The sequence below is a fragment of the Emydura macquarii genome, unplaced genomic scaffold, assembly GCF_026122565.2.
Source record: "Emydura macquarii macquarii isolate MOO-44397 ecotype Brisbane River unplaced genomic scaffold, CSIRO-AGI_Emac_v2 contig_2840, whole genome shotgun sequence".
In the NCBI taxonomy this organism is placed as follows: domain Eukaryota; kingdom Metazoa; phylum Chordata; order Testudines; family Chelidae; genus Emydura; species Emydura macquarii.
In genome coordinates, this window is record NW_027132977.1 from 1 (window position 1) to 14,293 (window position 14,293).

The 14,293-nt window shown below is 49.2% G+C and overlaps 1 protein-coding gene across 1 annotated transcript; it reads right to left on the minus strand.

Moving 5' to 3' along the window:
• Positions 1–1,908: 1,908 nt before the first annotated feature.
• Positions 1,909–4,420, minus strand: LOC137166354 (putative olfactory receptor 10D4). Its single transcript, XM_067568037.1, has 3 exons — positions 4,041–4,420; positions 3,515–3,925; positions 1,909–2,155 (listed from the first exon to the last, which is right to left on the minus strand). Exons 1-3 carry the CDS (start codon positions 4,418–4,420, stop codon positions 1,909–1,911), a joined length of 1,038 nt encoding a protein of 345 aa, XP_067424138.1.
• Positions 4,421–14,293: the final 9,873 nt, after the last annotated feature.

Consider the following 14,293-nt stretch of genomic DNA (forward strand, 5'->3'; position numbering starts at 1 on the left):
AGCCCTAACAACCCCTCTTTGGGGAACTTTTTTTTCAGTCCACCTGGCTCTAGCATTAGCTCATTAAACACTGATAAGATGCTCCAGGATCGGCCTTTTGGAGCCTGAACATCTGATACGTTACACAAACATACGCTGAACTAATAAGTGAAGGGAGATGACACACACACAGCTGCATTTTAATACATGGGCCTCCAATGTATTAAAGCTCATGCAGTAAGATTTATCCAGAATATTGCAGGAAATGGCTGTCTGTCCCCCTTCTAACAATCTGGCCCCAGACATCTCACTCTGGTTGATTTCAAGGGGGGCTAGGTACCTGCATGCTCCTGAAAATCCTGCCAGGTGTCTAAATATCCTCTTGTCTAACGTCTAGATTTACATAGGGGTTTATGTGCCTAGTGGAATTTACTAAGGCTTTTAAATAGGTCAGGTGCTCAACTCCCATTGACAGTGAATTGGAGGATGGTGGCTGACTCACTCAAGGTGCTCTTCAAAACCCTATTAGGTGATTAAATGCCTTTGAAATCTGGTCCTCAGGAGCCTCAATCCCACGGCCTTTCAGTGAGATTTAGGCCTGGTCTACACTTACCTTAAAATTCGGCGGCAGATGACGGGAGTTACACAAGCTACGCAGAGTAGATTGCGTAACGCCTGTCGACTTCTTAACTTCTGTTGTACACGGCATCTTCAATGCGCTGCAGCACTTGAGGGGTTCGTTTTCACAAGTCGACTCCCACATCGATTGAGGGGGTCCTCACTGACCGCTCAATCAATCCTGAAAGATCGATCTGATGAAGGCAAATTTGCATCCATCAGGGAAGATGTACCTTAGACAGTTAAATGCCTCCATCACTTCTGATGGGGCTGGGGTTGGTCCTGCTTTGAGCAGGGGGCTGGATTAGACGACCTTTTGAGGTCCTTTCCAACCGTGTTCTTCTATGATTCCATGAAAATGGGATTACATTCCTAAATCACTGAGGTGGTTTTGAAAATTTTACCACAAATCGATTGAACTTCAGGACATGCTGAAAACCCAGCTGTTCTCCCAGGAGCGTTAGGCATCTCTCTAGCACAGCTTCCTGCCGACATGTGGTTTCTGCCAGATGATGAAGAGAATTTTTTTTCTTCCCTTTCATGAGTTTGCAGAAGTTGCTGCCCTGGCTTCTGTAGATTTGTGCAATGAGGCTAAGACTTTCAAAGTCAGCTATGAGATTTGGATCTCTAATTCCTATTAATTTTAATGCAGACTGAGTGTGCCTATCCTTTAGGCAGCTTTGAACATGTCAGCCTGAAAGCATGTCCAAGACAGCTAGACGCTTTTAGCAGCACTTTTATTATTTGTAGAGCTCCAGATATACAGGTAGGGCTCTACGCAGAAGGAGAGAGACACTCTCACATAAGCCACATAAGAGCCATGCGGATGAATTCGTAGACATATTTCAATGCTCACCCACATGCTACTTCTGCAGATGCAGCACATCAATGTGCAATCGTCTGACCCCCTCTCAGTTTCCTCAGAGCCCGTTTCACCTCCTTGTTCCTCAGTGTGTAGATGACCGGGTTCACCATGAGTGCTACCACGTCGGCAGAGATCTGCAGAGCGGTCGCCACCACTTTGCTCTGACGTGGCTGCATGTAGACCAGGGCGCAGGGCCCAAAGAACAGCGTCACCACCGTCAGATGTGAGGAGCAAGTGGAGGCTGCTTTGCGTTGTCCTTCGGCTGAGTTCATCTTCAGGATGGAGTAGACGATGTGGACGTAGGACATGAGGATGAGGAGGAAGCAGGTCAGGGGCATGAGGCCATTATTGGAGAAACTCATGGTCTCGATGACGTACATGTCCGCAGAGGCTAGCTTGGCCATGGGGAAGATGTCACAGAAATAATAGTCTATCACATTGGGACCTCAGTAGGGCAGCGTGAAGGTCAGGCTGGTAAGAATGGTGGCGTGAAAGGAGCTGGTGACCCAGGTGCTGGCAGCCAGGATAGCACATACCCTCCAGTTCATGATGATCAGGTAGTGCAGTGGATGGCAAATGGCCACGTACCTGTCAAAGGCCATGATGTTGCAGAGCAGTTCCTCGATGCAGCCTAGGAACTGGTAGAAGAAGACCTGAGACATGCACTCTCCCAGCGAGATGACCCTACTCTGACTGCAGAGGACAGACTCTACCCCAAAGATCTTACAGGAGAAATGGGTGGGAGAAAAGAGTGCTTTGTACCGCAGTGCATCAGGTGGGGAACTGAGCACCGGAGAGATTGTCACTTCTCCAACTTCCTGCCAAGCTCTAATACTAACCCTGGAATAAATATATTCACTTCCTGCCTCACCCAAAGCCTGGGTCATTTTCTTGATTTCATGCATAACCTGACCCTTAGCATAACCTAACTGCCCTCCGCCCAACCTCAATAAGAGCATAATTCCTTTGACCTTTTCCATACTCCTAGGAAAACACCCATGCCCTCCTCATTAGCTCTGGAAAACTCCATTGACTTCCATCCTAAACCTAATCCTAAACCAGGAATAACTCCACCGACATCCTCCCCAGTCTGGATCTCTTGGTAAGGGCGGGTCAAGCAAACAATGTGTATTTTAATACAACGAAATGTCAGCATGTACATCTGGGATCAAAGAATCTAGGCCATGCTTATGGGATGGGGGACTGTATCCTGGGAAGCAATGACTCTGAAAAAGATTGGGCAGTCGTGGTGGAAAATCAGCTGAACCTAAGCTCATAGTGAGACACTATGGCCAAAAGAACTAATATAATCCTAGTGCATAGGAATCTCGAGAACAGGCAGAAAGGTTCTTTTACCTCTAGATTTGGCACTGATGCAACTGCTGATGGTATACTCTATCCAGTTCTGAGGTTCACAGTTCAAGAAGTGTGCTGCTAAATTGGAGAGGATTCAGAGAAGAGCCATGCGAATTACTGAAGGATTAAAAAGCATGTGTTATAGTGATAGACTTAGAGTTTGAGCTATTTACTTTAACAAAAATCCGATCAAGGGGTAACTTGATTACCGCCTGTAAGAATCTACATGGGGAACAAATACTTAATAATGGGCTCTTCAGCCTACCAGAGAATGGTCTAACATGATCCAATAGCTGGAACTTGAAGGTAGACAAATTCAGACTGGATATACTGCATACATTTTCAATAAAGAGTCATTTGATTCTTACTAAATTGTTTCAGTGCCTTAATGGAGTCTCCATCGAGTACAATTTTAATATCAAGAATGATGTTTTTTTAAAAGATATGTTCTAGGGGACACTGCTGGAAGACCGGATACTGGGCTAGATGGACCATTGGTTTGGCCCAGATGATCACAGTGGTCCCTTTTGGCCCTATAATCTATTAATCTAACTCTAAACCTGGAGTAACTCCACTGGCCTCCTTCCTAATTCTAACCTAACCCTGGCATAAATCCATTTACTTTCTGAACACATCTATCAAAAGACATTCCATTTCAGCTAGCAATTTTTGCAGGACTGGGATTAGTCCCCTTACATTTTCCTGAATGCTGCCTTGACTTTCTTATTCCTCAGCATGTAGATGACCGGATTCAGCATCGGGGTGATCACAGTTTGAAAGATCTGAATGGCGGTTAGCCAGCACATTGCACAGGGATGGCTGGGTGTAGAGGAGGGCACAGAGCCGAAGAAGACGTATACCACAGTCAGGTGTGATGCACAAGTGGAAACCGCTTTCTGATGGCACTCAGCACTGTGCATTCTCATCACGGAGGCAGCAATATTGATATAGGACATGAAAATGAGAAAGAAGCAGGTCATGGGCACCATGCCAGTATTGGTGAAGCTCACGGTCTTGATGACGTACATGTCCACACAGGCCAGATTCACCACGGGGAAGACATCACAGAAGAAATTGGGCCCGCAGTAGGGCAGCGTGAAGGTCACACTGGTGAGAAAGGTGGTGTGAAAGGAGCGGTGATCCAGGTGCTGGCAGTCAGGACGGTGCACACCCTCCATTCATGATGATCAGGTAGCCCAACAGGTGGCAGATGGCCACGTACCTGTCAATGGCCATGACGGTGTAGAGCAAGCACTCGGGGAAGCTTAGAAACTGGTAGAAGAAGACCTGGGACATGCACCCTCCCAGCGAGATGGTTCTACTCTTGGTGCAGAAACTGACCAGCAGTTTAGGGGTGCTGATGGAGGTGAATTCAAGGTCCACCACGGAGAGATTGCAGAGGAAGAAGTACATGGGGGTGTGCAGGTGGGAGTCAGCGAGGATGGCTGATAAAATGAGCAGGTTGCCCAGCAGGGTGCAGAGATAGAAAGCTAAGAAGATGACGAAGAGGATGGTATCATGGCTTTTGGTGTTGGTGATCCCTAAGAGAATGAATTCCGACACCACAGTGCGATTCTCGATTTCCATGCAAGACAGAGTCATTCCTCAAGGTATAGAAAGAATGCAGCCAGATTAGCAATCTCAATAAATTATGGTTTGCTTATTCCTTTGTATCCCACAAGTTTTACTCTCAAAGGGTAAACCTTTCTAACCCACATACCTTTAGTGGAAGTGAGTGGAGAATCAGGACTCATATTTGGTCGATTCTACTCAATTCTATTTTCCTTTCTTCTTTTCTATTCAACTATCTTCTATTTTATTCAGTTCTTATAGCTCATCCATCATCGTGGTAACAGAGAGCCAAAGAAAAATTAATAAAAGGAAAGCAAAATATCATGAATTGGATCATGATTTTAACTGACTCCAAAGTACCTTCCCAGAGAGAGTGCAAGACCAAAGAAACCTCCAAAATACTTCAGTATGATAATGCAAAATTCTCCTCTTTGTGTGAAGAGAGAGAGAGAGAATTTCATAGAGTTTAAGGCCCGAAGGGTCTATTAGATCATCTAGTCTGACCTCTGTATATCACAGGCCGTTAAATATACCCCACGCTGAGGCCAACAATTTCACTTAAACCAAAGCACTTCTTCAGACTTCCGAAGACTAAACAGTTGTGAATCCGGCAGAGAACAGGAAAGGCCCAGGCATCACCAGTGCTTGACAGAGTGAGATATACTTGGCTGATCCCAGCAGTTGATGCAACCCCCCATGCTGCAGAAGAAGGTGGAAAAAAAACCAAGAGCCCTGCAAATCTAACCTGGTGGAAAATTTCTTACTGACTCCCAAATCTGGTGATCAGTTTGACCAGGAGCATGTGAGCAAGTATCAACCAGACAAGCATCTAAGACTGAGAATGTTCTGTACCAGCTCAGAGCTCCAGTCTACCCGAGCTGCTACATAGATTTGGAGAGACAGAGAGAGAGAATGGGAGATAGAAATGGAGAAAGAGAGCGTCAAAGATACAGAGCGAAGGGGAGAAAATAGACTAGAAGGCTAGTCCAGAACCTCACACTCGGTGCCTTAGCCAAGAGTCACACAGTCACCATGCAGTGGAAGTCTTTAGCCCTTTCTCCCGAGTTTGCTCCACCTGCAGACATTAAAGCAGATCCTACATACCCAAAGAGGCTGAGATCTGTTCATTATTCTGACTTGGAATAGATGCTCTCCCTTAATGACAGGGTAACCATTGCACACAAGATCTGCATAGCATTGACACAGCCACCGCAGTGACTCCAGTCTGAGACCTGAGAGAAGGGAGCAGTTAACCAGCACTTTGCATCAGCTGTTTTCCAGTTAGTAGATGAGGATAATGGGCCACCTGCATTAGAGGAAGGTATGAGGAAACCCTGCAGGGAGTAGTCAAATTCTTCCCACACCAAAAGGTCCTGGGCCTCCAGCTGTTAACCCCTTAGCTGGTGTAAATCATTGTAGCACTGATGGAGTCCATGTCAGATCCCCGCTGGTGTAAATTGGTCCGTAGCCCCCTGGAGTCAATGGGGCAGATCCCCAGCTGCTGTCAATAAGCACAGCTTGGCCGGGGAACGCAGCCGTACCGTGAGTGGAATTGGCAGGAAGCCCTTGCGCAGCGTTTCTGCACAGCTGGCAGCTGGGTTCCCCTCGCTGTGTCTCTCACTGCGCAGTAGTAGATGACAGCATCGCTCACCCTGGCTCTGTCTCGGGTGAGGCTGGTGGAGCGGGAGGACTTGTCTACAGCCATGGTGAGTTCTCCAGCGGTGAAGGAGCCGTCACACCCAGTCCCTTGAAAGCTCAGCACCCCAGGGCCCTACCGGGGCTGTTTGTACCAAGACATTGAGTTGTGGGAGGTGGCATTTTGGCTGCATGAGATCAAGATCCTTTCTCCTTCCACACACGTGATCTGAGGGAGCCGGAAAACCTGGGCCAAGGCCCATCTTTGAGCCGCTGCGGGAAGAGATGCAGAAAGTGGAGAGGAAGAACCCATCACCGCCTGGGAAACTCAACATTCAAATCCAGACTGGAAACAGACAAACAGCTTGAAAATCCCACTCACCAAGATGAAAAGCAGAACTGAGAGTCTCGTCCTGGTCGGGCAAAAACGTCATCCACCTTCTCCCACAATCGTCAGGTCAAACCTCTCTCTCTCCACACCCACACCTCTTGCTTGCTTTCCCTGTCTCTCTCTGTATGTCTCTATCGGTCTGACACTGTCTCTCTTTCACCTTCTGACACCTGCCAACCAGCCCCTTTGACCCAACAATCAAACTTACCGTTTCACTTCAAACGGTGCAAACATCTGACTCCCTCACACAGGGTGATGCAGCTAACACAGCGCTCTGCCTGCCACCTCTAGATATTTCCTGTGTTCGATGGGGCTCAGGATATTTTGCTGCAAAAATACCCCCTCCCAATCCAGCCATCTTTATAGTCATTAAGGCTAGGATTGTTTCAGGGGCTGGGCACTCAAATCCTGTGATGTTCACTGTTTTACAGAGCATGAGAAGCCTCCCCTCTGTACAATTTCTCTCTAAGGGCCTCCTTCCATGTGTTAAACCCTGGGCTATCAATCTTTTGCAAGGACAAGCCAGGAACCTCCACTCCGCTAAGACTGGGCCCCTGTTTCCCTCAGTGTCTGTGTAGTGCATCCTATAGAATCATAGAATCATAGAATATTAGAGTTGGAAGGGACCTCAGGAGGTATCTAGTCCAACCCCCTGCTCAAAGCAGGACTAACCTCAGCTATATCATCCCAACCAGGGCTTTGTCAAGCCTCATCTTAAAAACCTCTAAGGATGGAGATTCCACCACTTCCCTAGGTAACCCATTCCAATGCTTCACCACCCTCCTAGTAAAAAACTTTTTCCTAATGTCCAAACTAGACCTCCCGCCCTGCAACTTGAGACCGTTGTTCCTTGTTCTGTCATCTGCCACCACCGAGAACAGCCTAGCCCCATCCTCCCTGGAACCCCCTTTCAGGTAGTTAAAAGCCGCTATCAAATCCCCCCTCACTCTTCTCTTTTGCAGACTAAACAAGCCCAGTTTCCTTAGCCTCTCCTCATAAGTCCTGTGCTCCAGCCCCCTAATCATTTTGGTTGCCCTCCGCTGCACTCTCTCCAAATTGTCCACATCCTTTTTGTAGTGGGGGGCCCAAAACTGGACACAGTATTCTAAATGCGGCCTCACCAATGCCGAATAGAGGGGAATAATCACTTCCCGTGACCTGCTGGCAGTGCCCCTCCTAATGCAGCCCAATATGCTATTAGCCTTCTTGACAACTAGGGCACACTGCTGACTCATATCCAGCTTTTTATCCACCGTTACCCCCAGGTCCTTTTCTGCAGAGCTGCTGCCCAGCTCGTCGGCCCCCAGTCTATAGCTGTGCATGGGATTCTTCCTTCCTAAGTGGAGGACTCTGCACTTGTCCTTGTTGAACCTCATTAGATTTCTTTTGGCCCAATCCTCCAGTTTGTTTAGGTCACTCTGTATCCTATCCCTACCCTCCAGGGTATCTACCACTCCCCCCAGCTTAGTGTCGTCCGCAAACTTGCTGAGGGTGCAATCTACCCCATCCTCCAGCTCATTAATAAAGATGTTGAACAAAACCGGCCCCAGGACCGACCCCTGGGGAACTCCACTTGTGACCGGTTGCCAGCTAGACATGGAGCCATTGATCACTACACGTTGAGCCCTATGCTCTAGCCAGTTCACTATCCATTTTATAGTCCATTCATCCAACCCATACTTCTTTAACTTGCTGATAAGAATACTGTGCGAGACAGTATCAAAAGCTTTGCTAAAGTCAAGGTATATCACATCCACCGCCTTCCTTACATCCACAGAGCCAGTCACCTCATCATAGAAAGCAATCAGGTTGGTCAGGCATGACTTTCCCTTGGTGAATCCATGTTGACTGTTCCTGATCACCTTCCTCTCCTCCAGGTGCCTTAAAATGGATTCCTTAAGGACCTGCTCCATGATTTTTCCAGGGATTGAGGTGAGGCTGACTGGTCTGTAGTTCCCTGGATCCTCTTTCCTCCCTTTTTGAAGATGGGCACTAGATTTGCTTTTTCCAGTCCTCAGGGACCTCCCCCTGTTGCCACGAGCTTTCAAAGATAATAGCCAATGGCTCTGAAATCACCTCAGCCAACTCCCTCAGCACCCTCGGGTGCATTGCATCCGGCCCCATGGACTTGTGAATGTCCAATCCTTCTAAATAGTCTTGAACCTGTTCCTTCAGCACTGTGGGATGTTCGCCTCCTTCCCATTCTGTGCCACCCAGTACAGCAGTCTGGGAGCTGATCTTGTCTGTGAAGACAGAGGCAAAAAAGGCATTGAGTACCTCAGCTTTCTCCACATCCTCCGTCACTAGGTCGCCCCCTCATTCTCTAAGGGGCCCACACTTTCCCGAATCTTCCTCTTGTTGGCAACATGCCTGTAGAAACCCTTCTTGTTCCCCTTCACGTCCCTTGCTAGCTGCAACTCCAATTGCGCTTTGGCCTTCCTGATTTCATTCCTGCACGTTCGAGCAGTGTTTATATAATCCTCCCTAGTCATCTGACCAAGCTTCCACTTCTTGTAAGCTTCTTTTTTGCGTTTAAGTTCGCCAAGGACATCTTTGTTAAGCCAAGCTGGATGCCTACCATATTTGCTATTCTTTCCGCACATCAGGATGGTTTGCTCTTGTGCCCTCAATAAGGTCTCTTTAAAAAACAGCCAGCTCTCTTGGGTTCCTTTCCCCCTCATATTAGCCTCCCAGGGAATCCTGCCCATCAGTTCCCTGAGGGAGTCAAAGTCCACTTTTCTGAAGTCCATGGTCCATATCCTGCTGCTCTCCTTCCTTCCTTTCGTCAGGATCCTGAACTCGACCATCTCATGGTCACTGCTGCCTAGGTTGTCACCCACTTGTACTTCCCCTACCAAATCTTCCCTGTTTGTGAGCAGCAGGTCAAGAAAAGCACGGCCCCTAGTTGGTTGCTCCAGCACTTGCACCAGGAAATTGTCTGCAACACTCTCCAAAAACTTCCTGGATTGTTTGTGCTCTGCTGTACTGCTCTTCCTGCAGATGTCAGGGTGATTGAAGTCTCCCATGAGAATCAGGCCCTGTGAACTGGAAACTTTCCCTAGTTGAGCAAAGAAAGCCTCATCCACCTCATCCTCCTGGTCTGGTGGTCTGTAACAGACACCCACCAGGACATCACGCGTATTGTTCTTGCTTCTAAGCTTAACCCAGAGACACTCAACTGACTTATTTCCAGTTTCATACTGGAGCTCAGAGCAGTCATAGTGCTCTCTTACATACAGTGCAACTCCTCCCCCCTTTCGCCCCTGCCTGTCCTTCCTGAACAGTTTATACCCATCCATGACAGAGCTCCAATTGTGAGAGTTATTCCACCAAGTCTCAGTTATTCCAATCATGTCGTAGTTTCTTGACTGTGCCAGGGGTTCCAGTTCTTCCTGCTTGTTTCCCAGGCTTCTTGCATTTGTGTACAGGCACTTGAGATAAGTAGCCGAGTGGCCTACTTTCACAGTATGAAGCGGGAGGCTTCCCCTGCTGCACCCTCCTCCTTCTGCTTCCTTGTGGTGTCCCTCTTCCCCACTAACCTTCGGGCTTAGGTCCCCGTCCCCCGTCGAAACTAGTTTAAAGCCCTCCTCACTAGGTTAGACAGCCTGTCTGCGAAGATACTCTTCCCTGTCTTCGTTAGATGAATCCCGTCCCTTCCTAGTAATCCTTCTTCCTGGAACAGCATTCCATGATCGAAGAATCCAAAGCCCTCTCTTCAACACCACCTGCGTAACCATGCATTTACTTCCCCAATGCGACTGTCCCTACCTGGGCCTTTTCCCTGAACAGGGAGGATGGACGAGAACACCACTTGCGCTTCAAACTCCTTAATCTCTTTTCCCAGAGCCACATAGTCTGCAGTGATCCGCTCAAGATCGTACTTGGCAGTGTCATTGGTACCCACATGGAGGAGCAGGAAGGGGTAGCGGTCTGAGGACTTGATAAGTTTTGGCAGTCTCTCCATCACATCCCTGATCCGAGCTCCAGGCAAGCAGCACACTTCTCTAGTTTCCCGGTCCGGACGGCAGATGGATGACTCCGTCCCCCTTAGGAGGGAGTCCCCGACCACCATCACCCTTTTCTTCCTCTTTGGAATGGTGGTCGTGGAACCCCCATCCCTAGGAGAATGCATCTCTTGCCTTCTGATCAAACGGGTCTCCTGATGATCCATTCCCTCCGAAGGGTCCTCCAAATCATTCTCTGCCGTAGTACTTGTGCAGAGAGGATGAAAACGATTCCTTACTTCTATCTGCATGGAGGGCACATGGGTTCTCTTTCTTCGGGAGGTCACATGCTGCCAATTTTCTTCCCCGTTCTTCGTTTTCGCCTGCCCGACCTTCTCTGAATCTTCCTTACGCTCTGCCTGTGCCTGATGGAGCACGACATTGTTTCCTGTAATGCACCACAGGGTTGACATTTGGGTCTCTAGTCCTTTAACCTTCTCTTCCAATAAGGAAACCAGCCTGCACTTGGTACAGATGAAGTCATCTCTGTCCTGTGGGAGGAAGACAAACATAGCACGCCCGGTGCAGGTGACAACAACAGATCGCTCCATCTCCATATCTCTGCTCTGAGAGCCTCCTCAGATGTTCTCTTTCCTGCTCAGCACTGTCTGTAAGGCAAGAACCTGCAGTGGGCTCTCTCCGCAGGCAATCTCCTAGGCAAACTCCCTCCTTCTCCTTCTGTTAGCCGCCCCTCTGTTCGCCGCTCAGCTGGTTCGCAGCTGGCTGCCTTTAGAAGGCTGGGGCAGCTGCCCCACCCCTGCACTTACCCCTCAAAGCCCCGCCCCCGCAATTAACCCCACCTGGATCCAATCAATCACTCAAACAGCCAAACCCCCAACTGCCAAAATGGTGCCTGTAACTGCACCAGTCACAAGCACCCACCCACAGTCAGCTGTACTTGCACCAGTGTTCAGACCCCTGGTAAAAGTTTTACCCCTCCAGGAAGCCATGGCACCAGAGGGGCAGCCTTAGCAAAGCAAGTCAGCATGTTTTAGCCAGCTGGGATCCAGGAGTGAAGCGTCCTGAGGTTAGAAGGGAGAAGCAAAACTTCACTCAAAGTCCATGTTAGCAGCCTCACCCTGCCCTTCTGGGCCAAAGCCTCCTGGAGTCCATCTCTCTCTGCCCTGAGCTCATAATCCTTTGCCTCACACCTCGCCTCTTTCTCTCCGGTCGCATTCCCTGCCTGCTGTGTTCACATCTTCTTCTTCCTTGGGCTCCCAGGCAGTAGAAGTCAATGCCCGCTCCTTGGTCCTTTGTCGTCCCTCTCAGGCAATGTCATTCAGAGATGGTCACGGTCTTTGATAGTTTTATTCACACCAACCCAAATCTGTCTGTGTGAGCCCAGAACCCCACTGCTTGCCCGCCTCTCCCCACAGGAGAAATTAACTCTTTCACACCTCATGGGTGGCAACACAAACTGAGTAGGGAAACTGAGTCATGCAGAGAGTTCATACAAATATTACAGAACTTTCCACCATCCCTTTGAAAATCCCAGCTTCCAGGACTGGCCCAGGGTGTCACAGGGAGTCTGTGGCAGAGCAAGAATAGGGTGGAGATGCTCATCCTTCCTTGCCAGGGTCTAACTCATGCCCAGGCCCAGAACCGTCCTTGGTGCACAGTGGGGATTTCACTCAGGACGTGCAATCCTGCAGGCACAACTCCACCTTCTCCCTGTGGCAGAGGGAAAGATTCCCCTCCCGTCACCCAGCACCAGTGGCTGGAGGATAAAAATGTCCCAGGCAGGTGGTTCCAGAAGGGATACCCTCCCTCCTTCCCTCCATTCCCCCCGCTGAGCCTGTTATACTGAGTAGTCAACAGAAGGGATTTGTAGATGTGTCACGCTAGTATCATGTTTTTGTTACAGATGTAGTGTGCAACACACACACTCCCCTCACAGAGAGAACACACAACACACACACACAGACCCCACGCCACAAACACAGACAGCACATTTACACACACAAAACAGACAGAACACCTCTAGACAGGACACTAACTCCTAGACATACACACACAGATAAACACAATACAATATACTCAGACACCACTCACACAGGCCATTCAAACACACAGACACACAGATACCACACATGTACACAACACACATTAACACACCCCCATGAAAACCACACACACACAACTCAGATGGTATACACACACACACACACACTTCGGGGCTGTCCACACTAGGATACAAGATGTATTTCGAAAACGTTTTAGCTGCCCATCTGTGATATCTGCCGGTCTCTATCATCCTTCTGTGTCTGGCTGTCTCCATCACCCCTCTCTGTGTTTGTCTCACTTTCTCTCACCCTGTCTTTTTTCTCTCTGACTGTTCAGTGCAAGCATCGAGCCAGACCCCGCCCTCCCCTTTCTGTGTCGAGTCCCAGGCTGCCTTCCCTCCGTGTGGGGCTCAGTGCACAGAGATACCCAGCGCTGTCCTGGAGAGCTACATCCGGATCACTGGGGTGACGCTGTAATTCCTCATGTGTAATTCTGCGGAGAGTCGCCCGGGTTCCCTGCAAAGCTGGGATTTGTCCACCTGAATAAGCACCTGGGGGGCTGGCACGGGAGCTGCTGGTACCGGAAGAGATACGGAAAACTATCGCTGGTGGAAAAATTACAGTTCAGCGTGACACTGCGTCCGGCTGCCATTGTCAGGGCAGGAGGGGACTGGAACACGGACTCCTGACCATGTCCTGTAAAGACAAGGCTTTGTTGTTATACTGCTTTCCTGTGTCTGCGGCTATCCATCCCCAGACACACTCTCACCTACCTATCTATCTATCTATCCTTCCAGGTGCAGTTTATATCCGTCCCATGCACACCAACACCTGTCCATCCATCTGTCCTTCTGCAGAACTTAGCCTGTCCATCCGTTTACCTGTCTAACCAGCCTTCCTTCTTCAAGAGCTCATCTCTCTGCCTATCCCTCTGTCAGTCTATCGGGTCTTCCTTCTGCAGAATCCACCATTCTATCCAGCCCCAGACAATTTCTCTCTCTGTAGCAAAGACACTTTTATTTCCCTGGCTCGCTGTCCTTTCACATCTGCCGCCCCAGCTCTATCGGCACAATTGCTGCAGTGAACAATTCCGTCACTGGCCCGGGACGCTGGGCAGTTTCCTCTCAAAGGCTAGCGGGGACCCTCAGTAGCTCAGATTCCCCCTGTGGCGAAAGTCTCCCCTCACTGAGTTTTGCATACCCCACCAGGACTGCCAGCCAAAGCAAGACCATGTCGCCTTTCCCCACCTCAAGGAGCTGAGTCATGGCAGGGGGTGAGCTGTGTCTTAAAACTGCAGGTTCTCTAGGCCTTGATGGCTGCTTCTTTGAATCGTCCTTTCTCCTCCCCCTTCTGGTTCAAAGCACAAAGAGTCCCTCGAGGTGCAGCGCTGGGAGACCACACCTAGAACCCTGCACTCTGTGATGGGAAGCTCTGATGGAGGGATAGGGTAATACTCTGGGACTCAGGAGACAGCCGCTCATTTCCTTCCTCTGCCACTGACTCTTTGTGGCCTGGGGTCAGTCACTTGGGGTGAGATTTGCAAGGTACTGAGGTGTTCAAGGATGCAGATCAGAAACGAGAGGGATTTCACAGCACCTGTGCAAATGAGGTTCCTAACTCCTATTGGAGTCAATAGGAGTTAGGTGGACAGGGCTTCTGAAAACCCCACGAGGTGCCAGTCAGCATCTTTAATACTTTGGAGAACCTTTGCCTGAATACTTTTGACCGTCTAGCCGTTAGTCTCTAAAGGCACCTAAGGGGGTTTTCAAAAGGGCCTGGGTGTCTAACTCCTTTTGCAGCCAGTGGGAGTTAGGCACTAGGGGCATTTGAAAATCTCCATTCCTAAATACCTTTACAAATCTGGCCACCT